General features: G+C 40.4%; 1 protein-coding gene across 19 annotated transcripts in view; it reads right to left on the bottom strand.

The window, feature by feature from the left end:
• Nucleotides 1-27,024, bottom strand: part of ABLIM2 (actin binding LIM protein family member 2) — a 137,545-nt gene that overhangs the window by 107,703 nt on the left and 2,818 nt on the right. For 4 of the 19 annotated variants that reach the window (XM_046940628.1, XM_040699465.2, XM_040699464.2 and 1 more), the window contains exon 1: nucleotides 337-478. The exons of the other annotated variants lie outside the window; for them this stretch is intronic. In XM_046940628.1, coding sequence (XP_046796584.1) covers nucleotides 337-352 — 16 coding nt within the window. In that variant the 5' untranslated portion in view covers nucleotides 353-478. Of the gene's footprint in view, nucleotides 1-336; nucleotides 479-27,024 lie in introns of those variants that run through there. 19 annotated transcript variants of the gene reach the window in all.

A 27,024-nucleotide genomic window follows, 5' to 3' on the forward strand; every position in this document is an offset into this window, starting at 1 on the left:
CCTTTTTCATTACAATCTACTATTAAGTCTAAAGTATTATGAAGTCTTCTAGTATGAAGCATTTAACTAATATTTAAAAAAATCAGAACTTTTCAGATAGAGCTGTTACCTAACAAGCACCATTATCTTCATAACTACAAAAATCTTAATATAATTACATGAACATAAAGCATAATCTGAAATAAATGTTTAAACACCTTTCTTTATAGCATTTTCAGGTAAACCTCAAATAAATATTCTCACGACAGTACCAGTGATTTAGTGACAGCACTTCCAGTTGAAAATCAAACCATTTCAGATCTGTGCTCCCCAGAACCTGCAGTCATCTCACCATACCTGTATCCTCCGGCATGCCTGTATTAACCCAGCTCTACCAGGATGGTGACACGGGCAATCCCACCATGTGCTCCAATGTCCTGGGGGCAGGCAGTGGGACGAGTGGGCTCTGTGGCAGCTCGGTCATGAGCCGCTCCGGCACAAGTGCGGCTAGGGCTCAGATGACTCCTGCAGCACCCACGCACAGGCGGGAGGCGAGCCAAAGCCTCATGTAAAAATAGCACCCAGCAGAAAGCTGAAGGTTCGCACGTCCACAAGGCATCCAGTGGTGGTCCACCTCTGGCAGGGACATGGAAGGAGCACTATGCATTAGCACTGTAGGGTTAGGCACCTCGGAAAAAAAGGCTTAAAGAAGGAAAAACTTCAAACTGTCAGGCCAGAAATGAAAAACATAGTCAGCTGATAAGCTAAAAATATGGAATCTGGCATCAGAGGGGAAACGCCTCCAGCTGTCCCCCTTGGTACAGGCTGTCCCCATGCCCTATCACCATGGGCAGGAGGGCACGGCACTGATTTCGGAAGGAGATGCTGAGAGCTTGCCTTTCTCCAGAAGGCAGTCACTGTCATAACTGGCAGCCAAAAATTTGTCCCCTGCTAGCTCATACGGAATTGGGACTGTGCATCGCTGGAATAACAGCGATGCGTTGAGCTATTTAAAGCAATACTTGCTTGCTCAGTTAGCATGTGAATGCTCTGCGAGGGTTAAAAATCTGCAGCTCTTCCTTTAGACTAACTTTGTATGAAGGCAGAAAGGTAGTCCATGCACTGGGAAGGGACCAGTGGCTTGGAGACCAGCCTGGGTAAACTTGAACCAAAGTGCTGGGGCAAGAACAGGGCTGCATCTCCCTCCTACATGAAGATTTTATTTTTTCTTGCCGCCTTTGAAACTGACAAAACACTCCCCCCTCTCCCCCCCTCCCTTGTTCCCCATCCTCTCTCCAGTCACTGCCTGCTTTGGTTACAAAGCAGCCAAGAAACAGCTTCTTTCTTTCAGCAAACAGAAACTGCTCAGGGGTGTAAATGTGAAAACAGCGTCTGCTGCTGCTGAGGGAGGGCTGGGAAGCGGCACATTATGCAGCACTTTGCACAAGAGGCACAGCAAGTTCACCGCACTGTGCAGATTAAAGAATATTTTGCACTGAATCTTGTTAAAATCCATTGAACCAATAGCTGAATATAGGATTAAGAGTGTGGCTCTCCAATGGCTTCAATAGTCAATGGCAAATCTTTTCATAGGTAGTTCAATAACTTCCAACCTCCATGAAGAAAAAAAGCTAACAACATATCAAGTTATTTTTTAAAGCTTGAAACAAAGCTTGTTTTTGCTTGAAAAAAAAAAAAAAAAGAAGATTTGTGTAAAATAAAGTAAAATCTTTAGTTAGAATGATGCTTAGAGAAATTCACAAGAATTTCTTTAAGCTCTTACAACTCACTCTGGATAAACTGTTACAAACACTACATAACAAAGAGAGTGGAGACTCATTCTTTTTTCAAAAAAAAAAACCATCAATGCTTCAAAAGTATTAACATGCAATTATGACCAAATCTGAATACACAAATTCTGCACACTGAAACCACTCCAGCATCCAAACAGTGCAGTGAACTATTTGGATTTGGCCTCATGTGCTTTTTCCCAGAGGCTACTTCATCTTGGCAGAGATGCAGAAGGCACTTTGCTGAATAGTATTGCTCAGGAGGAAGGTAAATTAATAGACAGGAAAAGCAGAAGAGCTGTACTGCAGCCTTTCCCTCTGTTTGCCAAGCCCTCTCCTTTGCAAGGCCAAATACTGTACAATGCACATTTTGGCACTGTACAATCATAACATGAGGACAATATCGGTGGTAGATGGATGGTTGGACTAAATGATCTTTGAGGTGTCTTTCAACCTGAATGATTCCATGATAACAGGGTTAAATAGTGCACTAATTTGCATTTACAATTCTGATTGTAATCTTAGAGCATCTCTTAAGGTCTCATAACTTGGCTATGGAGGAGGAGGTTTTTGATGGTGTTGCAGTGAAACTTCAACACTTGGAACTGGTTTCATGAACACAACCCAGCAGACCACTGTTTCACATTTCTGTAATCCACAGACAATGGAAGGCAATGGCAGGAAGCAACACAAGTCAGACAGACACCAACTGCTCGCACTCATGATCCACAAAACATTATAGTTTTAACTTCTCAAATCAACTTGAGCCAAACACCTATGCAAACAACAATACATTGTCCTTGCTGCAGGAAAAGATGAGGCCCTTGACTCCTCAAGCAACTTCAGTTCTGGTAGGCATAGCCATGCCCTCACTACATCCTCACCACCCTTCTGCTTTAGGTTTTGTTTCAACAAAGATGCATAGCCAAGGTCAGTGCCTTTACTGATGGCTTTGCAAACAACAGCCAGACAGCTTAGCAACAAATCCAGGCCATTCTGGAATGGATTATCTGGCTGCAAGCTCTCTATAGCTTATGGTGCCATTGGTTGTAAATGGCATTTTTTAAAGATTTCAGATCTGATCATGATTAACTCACATTTTTCCTATGCTCACTTCCCTTTTCCCAAGAAAAGTGAAGTGTGGCAGAATGGAGGGAGTGTACAATCGAATGCTCTTCTTGCTGTGCCATGCTCAGATCACCTTTCTTGATCCATTCTCAGCTTCTTTTCCACAGCCTTAGAAAATGTTTAGAAAAAAACTAAATACTAAATATGAATGAACACAGTTGTTATCCTTCACTATAAGAAAATACAGTATTTTCTAATCAAGATCAAAAAAAAAAATACATGTACTTACTTGAACAATTCTCATACTGCTTGGAATCTGCATGTTTCTGAACTACAACTCCTTAAGTTTCCAACCAACAGCGTATGTGACTTTAATAGCAAACAGAAACTAGAGATTTCATTCTAACCACATATTAAAAAAGAATACTTTTTGTAAACAATCTGTAATTAACAAATTTTGCTGTGAGTATGCTGGAAAAATAAAATAAAGCATCATATTTTACAGATTTTTCTCAGCATGTTTTAAGGTATTTTTCCTCCTAATTCACTGGCTGCAGTGCTACCCAGGGCAGTGTTTGATTTTTCATTAAGAACAGAATGATCTCAAACAACAACAACAAAAGCGATAAAACTAAGCATATCTCTGTAACTATACAGATTTTGGCAATGCTCAATCACTAGGACTAAAATAAATTAAGAAACACATGTTTCCTTTTAATTATCATTGTCTATTAGCTGAATTGAGGTAATCCACAGTGGTTGTGCTCCAAGTTGGCACTAGTGCAGCACGATCCTTACCCTTGAGCACACACACAGATCCAAACTAAGAGGACAAACATATGGCAGAAGTGAAAACAAACAGTAAGAGGGTGAAGGTTTAATGAGATAAAGTAGGATAAGCAGTGCATCTACAGCTACACCCACGTCTTCCAACTTGCTGCCCATCCTTTCTTGATGTCATCAAACACCCATTGGGACCAGTCCAACCCTGCCAAATCTGTTCTGCTCAGAAGCAGCCTAAACTCAAACTTCTGGCTACCCAGCACTTCCATCCTCAAAAGTCCATGGATGAGCAAGCATCTGCATAGAAATGAGAGGTATACACCGATACCTCTAATTGAAGATCACATGCAGCAAGTCAGGGAAAAATAACAATTTGTGTTTTGTTGTTGTTGTTGTTGTTTTGTAGTACAAGGCACTGGAGTATAAGATATTGGATGCACTGCATATTTATAAAGCAGAAAAACTTCAAATGGGAGATGAGGTTGAGATTCCGCTCTGAGTTTTGCATAAAGGATGGCACATAGCTGGGCGTGCTCCTGAGATAACTGGGTCATGAGTCCTTTTCTGCTCCCTGCTATCTGTTGGGAATAAAGAGTGCCCTTCATCCCTGAAATTGGTGCTGACAGCCCTTGTCCGCTGGCCAGCCCATCAGATGAAGGAAACCAAGCTAACTCCCGTGCCAGCTGCTTTCTCACAGGGGTCCCCCTATAGAAGACCATGAACAATGTGCTGTCCCCTTTCAATGCCCTGACTACAGCACCAGGCTCCAGAATTCTCCAGAAAAACATACTAAGACATACAAAACGGTGAGCAAAAGTAACACAGCCTTAAGTACCTTAACACAGCCTAAAGTACCTTTAGCAGAGCTTTCATAATGACAACAAGTACTACAAGAAAAAAAAAAAAAACAACAACAAATGAGTTGTAAGGAAATTTTTATAGGACTAAAAAGAAACAAACAAACGTAAAATTTCTGTTTCTATCTCACAGAATCACCAAATGGCCTGGGTTGGAAGGGACCTTAAAGCCCATGCATTTCCAACACCCTGCTGTGGGTTGGTTGCCCCCCACCCACAATCAGGCTGCCAGGGCACCATCCAACCCCAGGAATGGGGTACCCACAGCTTCTCTGGGCCAGTGTCATAGTGAAGTCATAGCACACTGACACATCCGGAAATTAGTTTGCTCAGTTACAAAGGTCAGAGGGAAAGCAGACAACATTCTGGTAAGTAGCAAGGGACAAAGAGAGCCACAGGGATGGCACTATGTATCACACACTTTAGAAATGAACCCACAGCACAGGGAACATGCTAGACTTGTGCAACCAATGGGGATGGCCACTAACAAATGGAGCAGACATCAGAGCAAAAATTATACTGCTTAAGTAGAGTTTTATAAGGCAACATGCTATTTAGTGCAGAAAAGGTGCCATGTAATATATATGAGTAATGCAAACAACAAAGGGTGTTACTAGAAGGTCAGGCACTACAGGGAACTGGATTTGAGAAAGAGGGAGGGAAACTCAAACACTCTGCTGAGTACCTGGCACTAAGTGAGGAATGAAGTCAGGAAAAGAGGATGTGCTATGTTCAGGGCAGGTATCCTGGCAGCAACAAAATGGTGCTGTAATAAGAACTGTCCAGATAACATTCAGAATCTGAGCCCAGAACTTTACAGAAGGGAGATCACGGGAGCAGAATGAGGCAATAAATGGCAGCCAGTGTGAGCAAGTACTCCCAAAGAGCCTTGGAAGTTAGAAAAGGTAATTTATATCCATTGATACCGGAAGAATTAAACTACAGTGAATTAAACTACAGTATTGTGATATTCTGAGGATCACAAATAGTGCAAGAAAGATGACAGGCAGTGCAAAGATGCCAAGATTATTTGGAGATATTTCTTCTGGGAGCAGATGAACACATGGAACAGATTTTTTTTTACTGGATTTTTTTGTGTGGGCTGATGCTACACATACAAAGGGAAAAAATTATCACTAAATATTAATTTATCATTGTTTTACACACAAAAAAATGCCATTTAAGTTGTCTGAATTTTTTAATACATGGAAATTTCCAGTGCTTAAATAGAGAATAAAATTAATTATTAACTAAGTAACTAGACTTAAAGGGTCTTTATTTCTTCATTCTCTTCTAGAAAGTTACATAAGCATTTCCATAATTTTGCATTTATAAGCAACCTATTCTACAGGCTCATCAAACAATAATGTGGACTTAGTGCTATGTAGAAAAAAAAGGCTTAACTCACTCACATGTTATTGTAATACATAAAACTAATTTCATATGAGTCAAAAAAAAAAAAAAAAAGTACCAAAAAAATCCCCCACATAACAATTCCAAAGCAACTGATTTTGAGAGTCTTGAGAGCTGGGACTAAAGGGAAGGGAAGATTCCTGTACTTGAAATATCACACATATAAGGCCAGATCTGCAAGGCTGAATATCCCTCCTTGCAGCCTTCTCACACTTGCTCCTTGCTGTGACCAGGAATAGAGCAGGCTGATTTGTAAGCTGACTTTTCACTTTGCATCTCCCAGCTATCCACAGTGGACTGGAAGGAAGTAAATTTAGTTCTTCCTCACTTATCCATACACAGGAGAAAGGCTTCCAATCTGATGCATTTCAGGTTGAGTGGGCAGCAAGATACTTTCCCCCTCTCATGTTATCTCCTCTCCCAAATACATTAGGTGATTCTGGGGGTGTTTAGGCACAACTGGTTGGGCGGACACCCAGGGGTCTCCCACGGATGACCATGCAGTCATTGTGGTTCAGGAAGCCAAAACACTTGGAAGAGGAACACAACTGGAATAAGTGACACGAACCCTGCAAAGACGTGTAGAGCAAGAGCTCAAAGCATTTTTAAGGTCTTTACCCTGTATCACCCAACAAATCTGATCATCTTCCATTTAAAGAGTTGACTTCCTTGTTCTCCAAAAAAATATGACTACAGAAACTAACAACCTTTTCAGGTGCTCTGCTTTTGGGGGGGATTTGCTGCAAGATCATGCAGTTTAGTGCATCCCTGCTGCATGGCACCATTAGGACAGACATCCATGGCTACACAGAAACTATGCTGTGCAAAGCAGCAGCTATAGCCTCCTGACTGAGGCAATCTGAAAAATTGATGAGTTTAACCCTGATAGGTCTAAATGAGATCCCAAGCTGGAAGCACGTCCTGATGTTGCAAGAACAGCACTGCTCAGGTTTTCAAAGACAAGCATAGATACTAAAATCAGGTTCAGGATTCAACTTGTGAATTCCGAATGGAAAGCCGTAAATCAGAAACCTGCCCCAGAGGACAGAGGGGATTTGAGAAACATCCCACTTTCAGCCACTGTGCTCAGGACAAAGTCTCCCCATGTCCCGTGCACTCAACTCCCAACACTTCCAGCTCACAGTGAGCATACCAGAAAAGAATTTTCCGCCTGCTTTCCTAATCCCATCCTCTATAGAGGGATGTAGCTGCAAAGCAGCAGGGCAGATCCAAATCCTGCTTGAATAAATTAATCTTGGTTGATGATCATTGAGGAATTTGTCAACAATATGAACTGCTGCTTTTAAAGCAAATTAAAAACATGTAATCAGTGAGAATCTGATACTGTTGGACTTCACCCTGCTCCCAGTAATGCCCACCATTGTAACTGCTATTGATTTGGATGGAGGAATTAATTTCTCATCTCAGCTAAGTTTTGATCTCAGCCATTCAGTTATCACTGCCAGAAAGTTCAGCCTTTCTGCTATTTGTGTAAGGTTGTAACATCTCATTAGCAACATTTGAAATGGAATTATGTCTCTGAGATCTCTTTTAATACCAAGAAAGTAAAAGGCTTTTTTTATTTTAATACTTTAACTCATATTCTTTATTGTTCAATTTTAGTGTAAGCAGCTCTGAAATTCACAGCTTCCTCATTTTTTCAAGAAATAATTAAGAATCAGCATACTCTATTACCAGTGTATCAGCAGGAACATGAGATGATAACCTCAGAACACTCAAGTACTATGCACAGATTTATCATTAGAGAAAGTTTATAGAAAGCTGTGAAACTACTGAATATGTGTGACCTGGAGATAATAGAAAGGTCTTAGGTTACAAGTACCCTGGGAAGGCAGGTGCTGTCAGGTAGATTCAAACACAGGGTACAGCTGATGGGCAGTAAAACATGGGTTGGAGCTCCCTGGCTGTCCTGTGGTCATTTCTAGTATATCCAGAAGTTAATAGAGCCATATTCCTGCCTGTCCCCTTATCATTAGGACCTAAAACCAGAGAGAACATTGGCTAGAACAGAATACGGAGTAGAACAGAGCAGAACATCCTTATTTCAAGGGGCAGTCCTGGTTCCACACAGGACCACCCAAAATCTAAAACCTACAGTATTGTCCAGAGGCTTCTCGAACTCTGTCAGCTTGGGGCTATGACCACCAGCCTGGGGAACTGTTCTACACCCAATTACCCAAAGATGCCCTAGGGAGGTTGTGGAGTTCCTTCTCTGGAGATATTCAAGACTTGCCTGGATGCCTACCTCTGCAACCTGCTGTAGGGAGCCAGCTTTGGCAGGGGGGTTGGACAGGATGATCTCTGGAGGTCCCTTCCAACCCCTACAATTCTGTGATCCTGTGACTCCCACCACGAGATCTGCAACACCAACCAGGCTGTGCCCCTGCTCAACATCCTTCCTCCCCTTTTCATGGTGATATTTGCTTCCATCTGTGTCACAGAGCAGAGGAGAGGAATAATTACATTCCCTGGCTAGAAAATGAACAAGTGTTTGGAACCAGGAAAAAACAGCTCAGAACAAATTTCCATGGCTCATTTCTCTTTCCATTCCCTGGTAGAGTAACAATAACCATGCCTATTTGTTATAGCAACACCAAAAAGCAAAAGCAAAATAAAATAACAAAGAATAGTAATCTATCTTGCTAGTCAAGCCGCAATGAATTACCACCAACCATTAATTACATTATAATGTACTAACATTCCATTAACGCTATCTGAAATTGAACTTCTATGAGCATTTATAACAATAATTTAAGGACCTTTCCAAAGGTTCCTCTTTTTACAGTGTGTAACTTCAAGGAATATAAAAGTGTCTTGAATAATTAATACTGCAACATAAAAATGAACTCCTCCCAGTTTTATTTGCTATGCTTAATTTGGCATTAAGAGGGCATAATTACCATTTTATTGCAATGATACAAATTATATACAGGTATTAATGTTATTGAAGCTAATGTCACACATGAGAACCTCTTCTTGTTTAAAATTAAATTGATATGAGTCAAACTGTTCTTCATCCCCATCAGAAACATCAGCACATTGCCTCCATTTTCACATTCAGGCTACACAGTTTCTGCAGACACTTGTCTTTCAGCACTGCATTCATAGGAGAAATGTACTACAATCATGTAAACACAACCTTAAGCCTGGAGCCATTGTGCTGCTTCTTGCACAGCTCTGCAACCAACATTTCCACTGCCTTCTGACGTGTTTTTGAGCTGCAACAACAGTCCTTGAGAATGTCACTACGTTCACTGTGACAAGCAAACGAGAGAGGTGCCTGTATTATGCAGGCAGCAGATGCTGGAGCTGCAGATTTCCATCTAGTCTGAGTGCCCCAGCTGCTTTTTTCAGGGAGACCTTGTTTTGGGGAAGTGCTGGAAACTGGTGGCAAAGGTCTGGTTTGGGGCTGGCTGAGCTCCAGCTCCTGCAGTCCTCACATTATTTGCATTAGCTTAGTACAGCTTCCTGGAAAGGAACAGTAAAATGCAGTCCCTGTAGGATGGAAAGAAGGATTCAAAAATTGGTTTCTACTCACCAAGGAGAAAACTAAAATATGGTTGGAGGGCAGCACTGAAGTGTACTTCTCTATTCAAAACAAAAGAAAGTAGAGGAAAACACCTTAAGACGCTTCTCTTAATCTGAATTGGTTGAGATCGAAGTCCTCTCTTAAAATGAACCTAAGATTGCAGCCAAGGCCTACTAGATACAAGCTGTACAGGAAAACCTTTATTTTTCTCTGCCTCAAGAGACCCCTCTCCTTCTGTCTATCCCCAAACAAAGAGAAGCCAAAATATTCTGTAAGCAGAGGCTGGTGACCACCACCTAACCCACCAGCAGATGTGGGTCACACCGCAGGAAGGCATGTGCAGCTTCGTCTGCCCACAGTCCGCTCCAAATGCCAATAATCCCAAGGATTCAAGTCTGTAATGACAACATACTAAGACGACAATTATGTAGGACACAAGTAGCTATTCCTTGACCTATATTCTGCTGAAAGGAGACTCTGTCTTGCTGTCATTGACATAACCAGTCAGGGCTCTGCTTGGGACATTTGATACCTAATGTTTGGCCAGATGGTATTCTGGAAAAGTTGGAGAGATGATGTTTGGCAGGAGGAGGCCAGCCAGTCTTACTGTCTTGCAGGATTGCAGAACACAAGAGCTTTTTAGTCTGCCCCACATCAGGACACAATCTGGCTCTGCTCTACTCCCCAGATATCACACAGAAACACTGGTCATAATAAGAGAGCACCCCAACCTTTGTTCAATATGCTACACAGAAAGAGCAAGTGATATATGCTACTGCAGCACATTTCTAGTGTTTATTTCACACACACAGAAAAGAATATAAGCAAAGATAATTCACCTCCCAGGCCAAAAACCCAAAGCAAATGATGACTAAGGTGATAAATACCAATTCCATGGCATCCTAGTTCTCGCTGTCATTTAGAGTGACAGTCTTGCTCTCACATCATTAAGAGACAATTCTGCTTTGTGATGAATGAAATCAACATTTACTCCAGAATAATCAGTTTTTCTGCACTGCTGAGCACTATCAGTTTTCAAAGCATCTTTATTTTTAATAGTGTCTCTGTAGGAACAGGTCTGAATTTCAAAAATTTCCTTAAAACATGGACTTGAACACAGCTCTATGTGAACTACCTAAGAAAAACAGAGTCTAATAAAGTTAATCTGATCAAGCTAGAAGACGTGAATATCAATTTCATATTCAAAGCATGATATCTAACTCTATGAAAAGACTGACGAGGCCCTCAGGGTATGAAAAATGATAGGTGTGATTGAATTATCTCAGCAAATACAGTTTCTTACATAAGAAATAGAAAAAGGACACAGTAAGGGTCTAGCATGTTAAATAAGCACAGAACTAGGAGCAATTCCTTAATCCAATCAAATCCTTACAATTCTAATAATTTAGCCACAGCTGTCATTGCTTCTGTGCAAAATGAGACATCTTCTGGAAGTGCCTCTCTGCTCATTAACCACCTTGCTCCCAGCCAGTGAGATGTTAGGTGCCAAAAGCATAAATCTTTAAATTAGCCATCATGACTTGCAGAAACCCTTAATTTGAGCTAACTTCCAGAGTCAGTCATTCTATCAACATTTTTCATACTGTCAGTCACAAATCAGTCCCATCTCTTTAAGCTGCTCTACTTGCAATACTTTCCTGTATCATTTAGCACGGGAAATCCCAATGCTATCTCAATTGCATTACCTCTTCTAGCACTGAGTTGAAGTAGACTTGAAGTGCCCATCCAAAAGATGGGAATGACATGCACTTATGCCCCGAGCCATACAGCTTAATGATCCACATCATATAACAGCTTCTCCAGCTGACACCACACTGACAACCAAAGTCAGACAGGCTTATACTATACTGTGTATCACCGATTTCATAATGACAATGGTTTAGACAGCTTTATATTTCCAAAGTGCTGTAAGGAAGACTAACATTTCAAATCGCAACTGTAATCATTAAAAAAAATCATTAAAATTGTAAAATCGTTAAAGAGTTTTCAGCTCTTCACCTCATGAAAACATGAACTTAATACAAGCACAGAGGGACATGAAATTTCTGTCTTCCCTTGTCTGCTGGGACAGGAGCCATCTCATCTAACTCCAGGCATCTAAGGGTTAGGAAGGCTGTTAAAGTGGGCTCCCATTATAATACCCCATACAACCTGATCTAATGAGTGGCAACCCTGCCCATGGCAGGGGTTTGAAACTGGATGATTTTTAAGGTTCCCACCAACCCATTCTATGATCCAAGCAACATAAGCTTCCCAGCATGCAAGCAGATCCCCAGTCCCCAGCATCAGACACCAACGGTCAGCTGCTACAGCAGCTCCTTTGGAAGTGCCTTCTTCTCACAGAATTTTTGACCAGCTCAGGCCTGACATATCTCAATTCACAAGATAAAGCCATACCATACTCACTTTGCTTTCTGTGTGTGTTTAGAATTGTTGGGACTGTAAATTCCTTTGTTACTAATGTAAAACATGTTTGAAGCACCAACATCTCCTGGTCCTCCTCTTCCATGCTTTTTGCCGTCCCAATTCAAAAGTCCCCATAAGGAAAACATAGCTTTTGAACCACATAAAAGTTTGATAACTAAACAATTAAACCAATATCACAGCTTTTGGAAGGTAAATTTTCTAACAACTTGTGGATGTTGACAATACCTTTGTATCAAGTTTTTCTATCCACCACTTCATCGATGCACTGTAACATCTTCTGACTTGTGCTATTTTTCCCCTTCAAGTACATCTAGATGATTATGAACTTTTAATTATGAATCATCCCAATTATTGGCTATTTGATTTTCCTCTGCATACATGAGCCCATTATCAGTCTTCCATGTTTCTGGATGGTCATACCAATAGAGCGCATAGTAATATGAACACGAGTGATGAATGAAAAAATTTAGTGCAATATTTCAGTTGTATTGAAGTCAACTGAAATAGTCCAATGTTTAAAATCAAAGACCTTCATATATACCTATCCTGATGGATTTTGCAGGTCAAACTACCAACTCTTTGGAGAAGGGCTCATAATTACTTCACATAATGTATATGATGCCAGTTTTTGTTTGCCGAAATAATACCAACAAAAGCAATGCAAGCTTAATCAGAAAAATAGTAATTTACAAACAAAACTACTTAGACCACAGTGTACAACACCACAAGCAACTACATTTTATTCAAAACAAAGATACGATTTATAATGGTTTAAGCATCCCTCTTGAGCAGAAATTAATATTTAGCATTATATAATGAACAATATCTTTAATCTCTTAGCTTTAAAATTAGGTGATGGAAAAAGGAACTCTCTCTCTGAATAAACATTCCCACAATGTTACAAACTCTTATTTCCAGATTCTGAAAATTCAAGATATAAATATTAAATGCATGTGTAAATCATGTCTTTAATGTGGACCATTATGAAATCTTTAGAGATTAATTGAAAAAAAAAAGAGAGAGAGAGAGAGAGAGAGAGATGCTGCCAAATACAGGCATCACCCAGAAGACAGAGAAGAAGAACTAGGGGAAAGGAAAACACACCGATGTCTAATCTCCATGAGAAAAGAAGAGTTACAGGTTTCCTGCTGTGGAGAAATAGCTGAAAGCAGTGACTCAGACGATCTTCTCCTCTGGGCCTGCTATTCACAACAAAAAATGTTTTTTCTTCATTCTTAAGAAAATAGTATTTCAGAAAGAATAATTAATTATGGTTGCAGGTATTCCTCCTAACCAAAAGAATAAAAAGTGCCTAAATGCTGGTTAACCATTTGCAAACAAACAAAGAAAAAAAAAAAAACCAAAAAACCCAAAGAGTAATGCTGTATCATTCTATGATTAATAGCTATTACTTTAAAAATCCAGGATTTTTTGCTAAGATGTTCCTTGGTAAAGGTGGTGTCTTGGAGGTTTTCTATAAGTATGTTAATATGATTAATAACTGCAGTAGTACAGTGGAATGCAGGATGGTGTTCAAGAGATAGTAGTCTAATTCCTGCACCTCTATTCAGTAGAATTTTCTGTTCTGCTTTAGAATATTTTAAGCTCCCATTTCACAAATTCACAACCCAAGACATGCAAACAATTCTAGCATGATTATACCTATATAGATGTAATTAACAGTTATTTACCAATTCATTGGGCCAACCCTGGTTCTGAGTTCCACTTAGCAAAGTGTAAAAGGAGAGTGGCTCTGAATCATTTCTTCGTTCTCCAGATAAGCAGCCAATCTGCCCTTCATTACAGCAGTATCACAACAGTCCCCCAGGGATTCTCCAGCAAAATGGCATTGCCATGCATTTCACATTTCTGTATTTGATCTCTTAATAAATACCAGAAACTACCAAGACACTGAAAATAAACTAATCTTAATCAAGCTGAAATTGACTTAGATTATTTTTTTCATTCATATTGTATGTTCTGTTTTAAAGCAGTAAAATGTAGAAAGCTAGCATTATAACTACCACGTTAAAATGCATTCTTTTACCTGCACAGCAAGATTTATTTTACTTAAAACTGATCCAAACCCTTTCAAATACACTCAGGTCCACTCAAAGACTTTAATATGACTATATGCTAATCCTAGACTCAGTCATGTATTAAATCCAGTTATTAGTTGTATGATGAGGTATGAACATAATTAGAAAATTTAATGAAAAAAATTCTGACATTTTAAAACCTGAATTTGGTCTAATCTTTTCTATAATCTTTTACAATCATTTTACAGATGGTTTTATGTTAATGAGATTCTACCTCTTTTAGATAGATATCTAGGAATTCACTGTATGTTTTACATTCATTCCACAGGAAAATAATGGTCTCGAGATTCAACTTGAAATCAATACATGCTCTTAAAATTAGCCTAGTTGTAGTAATAGCATATTAAATTAAAATTTAAAAGCTGGGTACTCTATTTTGCAGAAAAATCTACAGAACGTTGGAAATGGATTGACTTTTTTCCTCAAGTCAACTTTGTAAGATTACGTCTTTTAATTATGTGTTGCAGGATAGGAAATACGATTCTTGAATCCTTTCAGCTGTTTAGTTTATGACTTGCAGAATTAAGTGTGACCCCTTAGAGAGCATGGACACATACATCCTGAGACACGGCTAAAGCTTTAAGACAGCCACATTAACTCTCAGCTGAGATATCGTTATGCTACAGAAGAATTATTTCCACTGAAAGCTTGTCTACAGTTTTTTTGGAAGTGCTGCAACAGAATTTCAGAAGCGTTGCCTTGCTCTTCTGCTCCAGTTTTAAATAAAAATTTAATCATGCCAAAACCAGATTTAGCACTCACAGGGACTATATTTGGATCCACAGAATCACGTAGGCTGGGAGGAACCTCTGGATGTCATTGTGCCCAACCTCCCCTTCCGCAGATTCCCCTAGATCAGGTTCCTTAGTTCCGACCTGGCGGAAGGACAGAAGGCCACCACTTCCCTGGACAGCCTGCTTTGGTGCTTTACTGTTGAGGTTCCCTCCCCCCTCTTATGTCAGTCTGAACTACCCATGCTGCAAACTTGTCACATTGACTCTTGCTCTTCTGTCATGGGAAAACGCTGCCTCCATCTTCTCTCCAGAACAGCAGGAAGGAGTGGAAGGCAGTGCTTCAACATCCCCCCCAAAAAAATCTTCTGTCTGAAACAACTAACATGAACATTCCCACAAGTGCATGAGGACACTTTACAGCAGGGAGATTATAATCAGGCTCCCAAATTCATATTTACCATCTACGGAAAAGCAGCCTGGCATTCAGTGCTCCAAGTTAAAGGTGTTTGGCAGCATCTTTGCTCATCTAAGTTTTTACAAGGCCATCTTCCATCATAACATTTTACTACATGACACAAGTAATGAAGAAAAACACTTTTCTCTGGACCTGCCATAATGTACTTGGGATGTCCAGGGCAGGGGAAAGTCAACATTTCTGATCTGAACTTGTAGTCTTAAAACAGCAGATTCTAATTGAGTGGAATCTAACTTTGAGTACACCCATGTAGATGGATAAATTTATTTTTTTCTGATGCAAAAGTCAAAATAACTTTCTTATCTCACAGTGCTATCGATGTCGTATTGAAATAGGAGAGAAATGCCATCATTTTAAGTTTATGCATATGCCAAACATATGAAGGAACTAATCTGGCTTAAAAGTCACACACTTGACATTGCACTTTCTGGGGCCAGAACTTAGAAACGTGTTAATTTTATTGTGACAGTAACTACAGACCCCACTAAACCACGCATCATATGGGGCATAATCTTAGGCACAAGCTTTACTATCCACATAGTACAGTAGTTCTCTTTCAACTCAAATGCTTGGAGTACTCCTCTCCTGTGTGTTGAAAGTTGGCTGACTCTTCCACATAGGAGCTGTGGGAGTTTGAAACAGCTTTGAAACACTTGAGGTTTTAGATTAAGTACCATCAATGGGAGATATATGATTATGCATAAATCTTTTTTTTTAATCTAGTTGTAGATGTCTTAATTGCAGAAAAAGGTTAGAAGATTTCACTATTTTTAGATCTTTTCATCTCATTCCTGTATAAGCAACACAAAATCCTAAGAGAAAAAAAAAAAAAAAAAAGAAAGAAAAAGAAAGAAAAAGAAGAGGCTCCACCTTGTATTTTACTTTTCAAACACAAATAATGTTGTTAACAAGTTCTCCTCCAATTTTTCTGCATGCACACATGCCCTGCTTGATAGCTCCGTCTCAGGGGTAAGCATAAAGTGAAATAGAAAACCATTTAAAATTCCAGCGATACACTAAAACACCTTGTTCGGAGGAAGAATAACACATCAATGTTATTGTGCAGCCACTTTTCCAGGGTATTAAGGGAAGAAAAATATAAGAAGGAAAGAAAGCTTACAGCTCACCATATTCCTATTGCTGGTTACTAGTGACTTAGAACTGCATGCACCAGAAACACCAGCAAAATCCTCTTCATGACACTTACCAACTTTAGTGTTACAAGCAGAAAGAGAAATAGGGCAGCCAGTGACATACCCAGCACTCAACATCCGCAAACCCAGGTGTGATCAAGGGGCCAGAAACATCTCACCAGTGTGACAGCTACAGAAGGACCCAAAAACTGACCCCATCTACTTGGAGCGTTAAATCCTGAGCTGCTGGGTCCGCCTGCATAGCTTTTGCCACAATACTTAATTTTCCAGCCCATAGGCAACAGACAGAACAGATGTTACTGAAGCGACTTAATGCATTAGGCTATTTGTTTAATTCTGATGTGGAAAATGTGTCACACTCCAAATAGTTTACTATGTTAAAATACCACTGTAGTGACATATTTTATTCTAGATCTATTTGCTTATTAATTTTATTCTGAATAATAATCAAACCTTGTTCTTGCTTCATAGGTATAGTTTTTAGATGTGCTTCTAACATCCCCCGTAGCTTCCTCAAGATGAATAAACAAAACCATTATCTGAAAATGATGTTTAAATATTTAATGTCCTAGCATATTTTATCTACTATTTGTTTGCATTAAATGACATAAACAGCTGCATACTTCCAGAACAGGTTATTTAGTTAATTATTTGTAACAGAGTACTTCATAGAAAAAGGAGCTAGGGGGTTTAGCTGTAAAGGACAACGTTTTGGTATCTACAACTGCAGAAGGAACTTAAAGCAGTACATCAATGGTCTGTGAGTAACACTGAAGTCTCCTACACCCAAAATACTTGAGTCAAACAGCCTCGAAAAAAAGGTTCTTCAAATTTTAAAGTCTAACAGATGGAACAGTTTTCAATAAATACAGCACTTTGTAATACAGAATTTTCTTTTTATAGTCTCATAGTTTCTTATACTTCAGTAGGACTATAAGCAAAAAAGAACACATCTAGCCTTGAATTTGAAAATTATTCTAGAATTGATTCCTCAAATATTTTTGAGGTAACTTTTAAAACATCACAGTGAGCACTAAAAAGGAGGAATTTGGTCAAGCAGTAAACAAGAATAATGCCCATTTCAAAACAAAGACACAATAAAATGCCAACTAAATTTAACTCATTTGTGGATTGGCAGAGATTCTGAAGCCCTGTTAGCTTGAAGCATGTATTAGTAAAATTAATCCTCTTCCATAAAGCTGCACTTCTTTGATAAGTCAGCATCCCTAGCATTAGAACATTTGCTTTCTTGAGACTCTCAGGACATGCATAAGATAAATTTAACCTGCCAGCTCCTTATTCCGATGTTCTCCCACAGCATATTTTGACAGCCATTCCCTATGGGGGCTGTAAGCTTCAAGGCTACTTCTTGTTTCATCTGTGGCTTCACAAGAACAGCTCTGAAGATAAGCTCCAAGTAATTTCTTAAAACAAACTACAAATCCTACAAAATTTGGAGTTCATTGTTCAATATACTTCTGTTGTTTTGTGCCCACTTAAAGCCTACTATGCGTGTGATGCTGAGGATGTCCTGTGAAGAATGGCTTAAATCAGAAGGGACCCTAAAGATCATCTAGCTCTAGCTCCCCTGTGTTCAGCAGTGTCACCACCCACTAGGCCAGGCTGCTCAGGGCCCCAACCTGTGAAGACCTCACTGCTGCCACCCAGTACTTGAAGGGAGTTTATACACACAAGGGAGACCAACCTTTTACACAATGTGATAGAGATAGGACAAGGGGGAACAGCTAGAAGAAGGGAGACCTAGGTTAGATGTTAGGCAGAAATTCTTTACTCAGAGAGCGGTGAGGCCCTGGCACTGCTGCCCAGAGAAACTGTGGGTACCCCCATCCCTGGAGGCACTCAGCACCAGGTTGGATGGGCCCTGGGCAGCCTGAGCCCCTCAAGCCCTGAGGGGCAACCAGCCCACAGCAGAGGAGTGTAACTGAGGACTTTAAAATCCCTTCCAACCCAAGCCATTCCCATCCCCAGGAGATACCATTTAGTGTGCCTTGTCCACTCCATGCCTCGCTGAACAGCTCTCCTTATTCAGAAGATGTGCTTTTCTTTACGTATGTTTGGTATGATTGGTTTCACTCTTCTGGAACCATGAAGTGATCACAACCTGATGACAAACACATGCACACAGGAACTTGATGTTACCACACTTATGTAGGAAACATTAGGGGACAGTCAATGTGATGCACCTGGGTCAGGGTTTCCTTGAAACCCTGTGGTTGTTTCAACTCATTTCTAACAGAAATATTGTGTGGCTTGGAGCAGGTCCACCTTATGTAGACAGATTTTCCCAGTAAACAAGTTTGACTCAGCACAAGCCCTCAGGACTGAAATAATCCCCACCCCAGTAACTAAGCTCTCAGCTCACTGGGGAGGTCAAAAGCTTAGAGGTATTATCAGTCTGAATCAAAAATATTTTCCATGTTACCTATTGTATTAACATGAGCATGACCGATGAAAGTGGAAGAAATTAGCTCTTCATCTTATTTCAGTTTCACTATGAAGATCTTCAGCCATCTGACACCCTTCCTTCAGCAAAGCACTGGCTTCATTTTGTTTGCATTTCTGACCCAGCCTAGTGTTTGCATCCTGTTCCCATTGCTGCACACACCAGTTTACTGGCTGGGAAATGGCAATGGGTAAGCACATCAGGGGCTTTGCCCTTTTTCTGCAAAGGCACTAGCCTTTGGTGTGAGGAAAATATTAGCTTAACCCTGCCCCTAGAGCAAAGAGCTGCATGTTATCTCCTTGATGTTATATGTCACCTCTAAACAGCTCGAAACAACAGGCAAATGACAGTGGCAGCTGCTGGCAGGGCTCTGCTGGGAAATGCGTGCTGTGAGTTGCAGATTCCTTGGTGGGGCTGCACAGCTGCAGCTCTGGTGCCAGAGCAGGCAGCCCTTGCATGTAAAATAAAACAAAAACCAAACTCATGTTTTCCAGGGTTGGAATTTTTTGTGGATTTTTTTTTTTTTTTTTTTTTAAAGTAGTTTATGTGCATAGTCTTATTTGACAACTGACCTTGGTTGTAATCCTGATTTCTTTTAGGCAAGTCTCACGGATACAATCCAGATAGAAACAAAACTTAAGGGGAATATCTAGGCTGCCTAGGGTATGGCATTAACAGCAGGAAGTCGGCCTTATTGCAGTCAGTTATACTCAACTCCAATTCTTTCCTTTTTTTTTGTCCTTCCTTAAGCCACTGGAAAACCTAAGGACTAGATTTTATTTTCCAAGCTTGGTGGAAAGCAACAAACAGGGGTTAATTTTCCTTTCTTACTTCTGAAGAGAAACGTCAGTCACTTATGTCAATGCCAAAAAAAAGCCCAAAACATAGTGAGCTTATACACAGAAAGACAGAGTGACTCAATGGATGTCAGACTTCGCTATTCCTAATGCTTTTCCTCTTGACCAGTCCTACCAAACAAGTCACAAGTCCATCCTCAGCTCCCCTGTGTGCGTACATAGGAATTAACAACTCACTTCTCCTGTGAAAACTCTGCAGCCAGCTGATGAAGCATGCTATTAAAAAGCTAATTACATTTATAAAAAATATGCAACATCAACATTACTGTAATGAAATTCTACCAAAAGGAAATCCTGACATCAGGGAGTATAAATATGAAGAGTGATCCATCCTACCAGAAACTGAAGGAATTCTAGAAAAACACAGGAGAAAATTCTGGAGTTTCCTTCCATTTTGGGAGTAAGAACAGTACAGCTGCTTGTGCAGTACATAAAACCTGACACAGAGCCTGCCTGCAAGAGCATGCAGGCTAAATAAATCACAGTCATATGAAATATAGGGAAAATTTATAACAACAGTAATTACCCTGTTAATTGCATTATTTGTATGTAGAAAAGCTTTCCAAAGTTTTATTGCATTAATAACTTCCTTAGGGCATAATATCTTAGAATGCTTACGCAGAGGTATTCAACAAAATGTCTGGGGAAGCTGATAAAAAGAAACTTTAAAAGCTAACAGTGAGATGTAGCAGTCATCTCAGGCACAGCAATCTTGAAGAGACCACAGCCCAGAGACAGGACAGAGTGGAGCATATAGAGCAACCAGTCTGAGTCACTCCCTTCTGGACGTGGAGCTCTCACTGTCCATCACAAGCCCTTGCTCACTGCTGTTCAAGAGCTATACATAGCTGTCAAGCTGAAATGTCAAATAGCCTGTGACCAATATAGGATCTTTGGTAACTGCTGATTCTTCATAGTACAACAGCGTCAATGCAGTGAAAATAGTTTCCATACTGTATATTTTCTTTCCATACCATAATTACCATAATTTCTCTAAAAAAATTCACAGAGATTTCCAGCTAACCTGCAGTCCTTCACCTTCCAAGATGCTCAGAGAACAAGAGCCATGCTGCCTTCCAGAACCACAGTAAGGAGCCACGGGGCAAGTAGCTTTCTCAGCCACACCATGATTCGCTATTTACCCACTGCAAAGAAGTCACTAAGTGATGCTGGACACACAATGCCTTCACAGATCCATTTAAACAAAACAAAAAAAAAAAAAAAAAGAAGGATTTCTGAAAATATAAAAGAGAATGGCACTTTCTAAGCAAGAGTGACTGGTACAGAAAAGGACTCTCAGGAAAGGTGACAAGTTTGTTAGCTTCTGTTGTCTTTAGGGAAGACAGCTCTGCTCTTTCTGACACCTCAGTAGTGAGATATGCGAGCGCAAACAAGAAGTTACACAGAGAAGTAGCAGGAGATGATCAAGCAACTGAATTTGATCTGTAGACTGTACAGGGCCATGAAAATAGCTTAAACAAATAACTAGAATTAAACAGAAGGATGGACCTAAATTCCAGATCTGAAGTTGGTGAGCTGTTTGATGTCCACAGTGCGAATAGCTGTGCTGCAAAGCACCTGTCCCTCTACTGAACAGATTGCAGCGGCACTTCGAAAACACGTACAAGATAATAATTACCAGGGCTGAAGCTAGGAGTGCCTCCCATGTATCTCCAAAAACATTAAGTACCTTTGTAGACTGAAAAACTGCCTTGTTCTAATTTTTTGCAGAATGGGTGAATCAAGTACGTATCCCACCAACATTATAGCAGCTTCTGACAGCTCCAACTTAACAGCCAGGCTTACTCTGCCAACTTCCATTTGCAGCTAGAGCTGTGGACAGCTTTCCAAAATAGCCATGACTATGGCATGCTTCTAGATCTATGTAGACCTTATGTGCTTCAGAGACAATATGCAGAAAGCCCAGCTAAGCATTTCTTCAAAGCTGGCAGCATCACTTGCATGTTAGCCTCCTACTCATTACAGGACACTGACCACATTGTTCCCATGGAAAGTGAACAGTGGCCTTGAGAAAAGCTTTGGAATACCACAAATTAAAATTACAGCTCTAAGGAAGAAAATCTGAATTTGAAATAAGTGCCTACTGCTTCCACAGATTTTCCTGAAAATGCAGTATATCACTTCACTCTGCTGAACTCCAAGGTTTAGAAATAATGGTGTATCGAGGGTCATCAGCACAAGCTGGGTTTCAGTCTGAGGTCAATTCTAATTAATAATACAGACAAAGTCCAATCTGCTTATCAGGGTAGCTCTATTAAGATACAAATGTATACTAAAGTTTATTACCTTGCTGGCTTTCTACAGACAATGACATTTAGGCCCAGCTATTGAAAAAGAGATTAAATTGGGTATTTTGTGTAAAGTATCACTTCATTCCCATCCCAGTCTTTTACGATTTGATCATCTTGTAAGTTGTTGCTAAATCCATTATCCACAGTTCTCAAATCAGGGCAATGGGCACTGCTGGACACAGGGCCCCAGATGGTTAATCTGGGCTGATGCAGGCATTGTTAGGATCTTGAAGACAATGAATATGACATACAGTGAGATGAAACAGTAATGCTTATTACTGAAGTCTTGTGTTAGCAAAGACATCGGTAATGACATATTAAGGCAGTATCCGAGATGTTGTTATTGTAGTTTATCATGAACAGCTACAGCTATTTGAATAAAGATATTGAAATCTTTATTTCTAATTCCGTATTTAGTCACAAAAATAAACGGCCTTACTGCAGGGTGGAAAAAAAAACAACCACAGCAGCTCACACTGATTTTCCCCACAGGTGACAGATGCTTAGCACTTCTCCAAGTCCCAGCACTGCTGGAGAAGCCAGGTGTTCACAAAAAAAATATGGTGTTGGTTGTGGAGGGGCCCTGGAGCTATGAATCTGTAGCCCAAGGGAGAGAGTCTGTATCTTCCAGGCAGCTGCCCAATGGGTCTGTAGTACATAAACCCTCTTCATGGTGCAGGAGATCTAGCAAATGCTCTTACGTTATGCCTTCCCCAGAAGAAGCAGGTTTTTACCCAATTTTCTGAGGCAGGAGTGAGCCAGAAGAATCAGCAAGGTACATGGGATGAACCTGCCTGTAGATCTCTGCAGCACCTCCACAGAAGCTCTGAAGCCTTACTACAGGTTGCACTAAGATAACCACAGAAAATTTGCAGCTGAGTAGAATGCTTAGAGGTCTAATTCCAAACCACAGCCATGCCCTGGGCAGTGTGGGTAGGCCTCAGGGGGCACAGACCAACTATCATTATCACATACCTACAACCCGGTCTCAGGCTCAGTTCTGTCCCACTCCAAAAGCAGAGCATGCTATTTTCTCAATTTAGTCTGAATAGGGAAGGAACCATTGAACACACTGGAATTCAGACCACAAGCATAATCCCTAGCACTGGCACTCAGAGCTTGCTGTGCGGCCTGGTTAGCAGAGCAGATAGCATATGTGCGAGTTGCAGGGCAAGGTGATGCCATCGCTGCCAGACATTGGCTGCAACACAGACAGACGAGGCTCCAGCTGTTCCAGATTGCCTCGTGTTCCATTTATGTGATTTGGCTGCAAATCCTTTTCTATTCCTGCCTTCCTCTCATCAAGGGTAACACCAGCAACACAGCCAGCTTCTGTGGTTTACTTTGGTCTCTGTGCCCTACACAGTCGTATACACGCAGCCTCAAAGATTAGATCCTCTGTATCTGCACTGTATCTAAAATCATAACCAAGTGATTGTTTTAATGCTGCTGGTTTGCAAAGCCAAGAGAAACACAGGAGCAAGGCAAGCTCTACTAGGCTATGGAAAGTGAACTTGTCAGCTGAACTCTATTAAAGCCCCTTGCTGCTCACTCCATTACAAGGTAAAGAACAGAAATGACTTGCAGATCCAAGCAAAGTCTGCAACACTGAGAACACCAACAGGAAAGGAAAAGGGCTGTAGAGAATGTGTAAACTGAGCAAAGTAAACAAGAGGAACTGAGATGAAAACAAAGATGAAACTGGAAAAATATTTTTCATGACTTCTAGAGCATTCACGTCACTTTAAACTGCAACATTGCAACAATCTGGGATTTATAGACACACCTCAGTGAACTCCTGTCAAGAGTAAAAATAAATCAAGCAAAATCTGGCCTCAGATCAAGAACTCTGAATTAAATGTTGCATGTATATATACACACACACATATATATGTGTATGTACATATACACACACATATGTATATAGGCTATTCATTTAGCCCCACTTAATGTTGCTTAGAGGGTAAGATCCCAGTGCTTGTTTAGAAATCAACTAGTTAAATGCCTTATGTATTACCTCTGAGGCTTACTGCTACCTGTGAATCCACAAGCCACATACCTGAGAGGGGAAAGAGCTCCAATGACCTATTTTCTGAAGTGGCAAAAGCTCATGTATGACATACTCAAGTAGAACAGGTTCTTTGACTTCTTCTGCATACGATAGATATCAAATCTTAACTCCTACTTGTTCCCCAAGGATTTCACCATATGAACTGTGTCATATGTCACCATACAAACTGTGTCACGTCTTCTTTCATATGACTAGCAATAGGACTAGAGGGAATGGCTTCAAGCTGCACCAGGAAAGGTTCAGGCTGGACATTAGGAAACACTACTTCTCTGAAAGGGTGGTCAGGCACTGGAATGAGCTGCCCAGAGAGGCGGTGGAGTCACTGAGCCTGGTGGTGTTCAAAGAGCATTTGGATGTTGTGTTGAGGGACATGGTTTAGCGAGAACCATTGGTGATGGGTGAATGGTTGGACTGGATGATCCTGCGGGTCTTTTCCAACCTTAGCAATTCTATGATTCTATGATTGGGATTTACTTTGTTATCCTTTGAAACACAGTCAAAGAAAAACAATTGCTGTGTGCTTACTGCTCCACAATTATTCTGTATTCAGTTATCTCACTCTATAAACCACTAGGAGTGAGGGCCTTTATATACCTATGTATATACCTTGTCCCGCAAAACACACTTGGTAAGAGGGAAGGGGAAGAACACGGGACATTCATATTTCACCCTCTTCCTGATGCATTGGACTGACCTGAGCTAGAAATGACATGATGGAATGGATACTTGAAAACTTACAAGGAACTGGCCGCTGTATTTGCATGCAATTACAGCCATAACTAAGGTGCCACATTTGCTCCTTATATCTCTGTCAGGAGGACCAGTTTTGTTCTGTTACTGAACAAAAATTACAAAAAATAATGGTTTCTAATTAGAAAAATCCCACCATGTTACAGGAACATTAGAGTCTTTTAAAAATATCTCTAGCAATATCTTATAATTCAGGAATGTTTATTTTTCATGGCTAAATGCAGTTAGATTTGTTTCCCTTCACTATAGATCAACCAACTTATACCACAGCTGGAGGAAAATCTCCAAAATACAGATATTGATCAATTTCACTAATGCCAGTTGAAGAATTATTTGTTTTTGCAGAGAAAGGGAGAAAAATGGCTCCTAAAGCAGACGGAACTAATCACTGAATGGAGCTTATATTCCTCCCACAATCCTTTCTAAAATGGAGAAATAAATAACTGTGGTTCTTGCAAAAGAAGACTCCATCTAAATTTCACAGCACGAGCATCAACTAACCAGCTGTGAAAAAATCTCTCCAACGTTTCAGACGGTAACAGCTCAGGGCCTTGACACATTGCTAATATGTCCTGACATGGGGAAGTCATCTAAATTCAGAAATACTTGCCCAAAGTATGTATTTAAGGATGCAGATAATGAGCCAGCAAATTGTCCAATAATCTCAGAGCCCTCTCCACCCCCCTACATGAATGAATGAGGGAGGAGCAGCAGCATTCTACTTCCACCCAGATATGCGTAATTCACTACGATGATTGCTTTGCTCAAAAACCTCCCCCATCAAGACTGGGAAATGCTGCTCTGAGCTTCCAGTTACCAACAGTAAGGAGAGACATTTCCACAGCCTGGATTTGGGGGTCTGTGAACTGTAAAAATGGGAATGATTTGCCAAAGCAGGGAAAACCACAATCAGAGTTTCATAACTTTCCTTGATATTGGCCAGTCCATAGCACAGAATGAGGGAAAAGAGGGAGAAAGTTAGCTCAGTAGCCATGCTTTTATTGATTTTTTTTCAACATCTTTTTCAAGCTCTTTACTTTTCTTAGCCCTCCATTTAATGAGGAAGTAGAATACTGGGCATTAAGTATGTAAGATATTAATGCCCTGAGAAACAGAACCAGAAGTACTTTACCAGTGTGCAGAAATAGCAGCCAGCTGCAGGCAGAACTGCAGCCACACTGAGGGCTCAGCACTGCACAGGTACTACACTGCAGGCAGGCAAGAAGCAGAGGCAGCTCACAGTCATACGTCCAGGTTTACTGAAGCAGAACTAGCCACCTTTCCTGTCTGAGCAGTGCTTGGGACATCCTGCAATCAGGAGTTTCAGCTGAGGCAGATATCCCCTGATAACCTCTTCCAACCTATTGCATCTTCTTGTAGCACTGCTCTATGTTCTTATCAGCTAAAAATATGATGTTATAGGGAATAATATTCAACCAAAAAAATACCTTGAAGCACAAGATATAGCTTCCTTGTATATTCCATGCAATTCAACTTCAGGTCAAAAATTACCATCAGGAAACACATGCCACTGCTTATTTTTTCAGCAGTATTTTATCATGGCTAAAGTGGGAAGGAAATGAAGTAGTTCTAATTCTCTTTAAATACAAAACTTCAAGGACTGTGCATTTTGATCTACACACATACATATTTCATTAGCTGGTGAACTCCAAAGCAAGGAGACCTCTTGCTTCTCCCATCCAGTAATTTAATGCACTCTTCTATCAGTGCTCAAAGCATAGAGCTGAAAGTAAAACAGTGTATCTAACTGTAAAATATACTACAGCCTAAAACAATCACACTATTGTTCCTATTGGCATATTTGCATGTGAACTTTGAAAAGGAGTTAAACCTCTTGCTGGTATGGTGAACCTGTGGGACCAGCCTGTGCAACCAGTGCTGCTGTGATCTTGCCCCATTCAAGTTGTGAAACTCCCAACACCTGCTCTCTGACCCACACAACCAAATTTTCCCCCGATGGAGTAGTTTAGAGACTAAATAGCCACATGAATTTGTGTCATGACATCTAATTTAATTTAAGATAATACACATCATAGATAATTAGCTTTGATTCTTTCTGCACTCAGATAATCGACACCACAATAGCCTATTTCTGATGGGAACCTAGTTTTCCTCAAATTTTTAACCTACTTTGTTCTTCTAGCTATGATTTCAAGATGGCAAAGAACTGAACTACCAGACTGATCACATTATGATCAA

This window comes from Gallus gallus, chromosome 4 (assembly GCF_016699485.2).
Source record: "Gallus gallus isolate bGalGal1 chromosome 4, bGalGal1.mat.broiler.GRCg7b, whole genome shotgun sequence".
NCBI classification, from domain to species: Eukaryota; Metazoa; Chordata; class Aves; order Galliformes; family Phasianidae; genus Gallus; species Gallus gallus.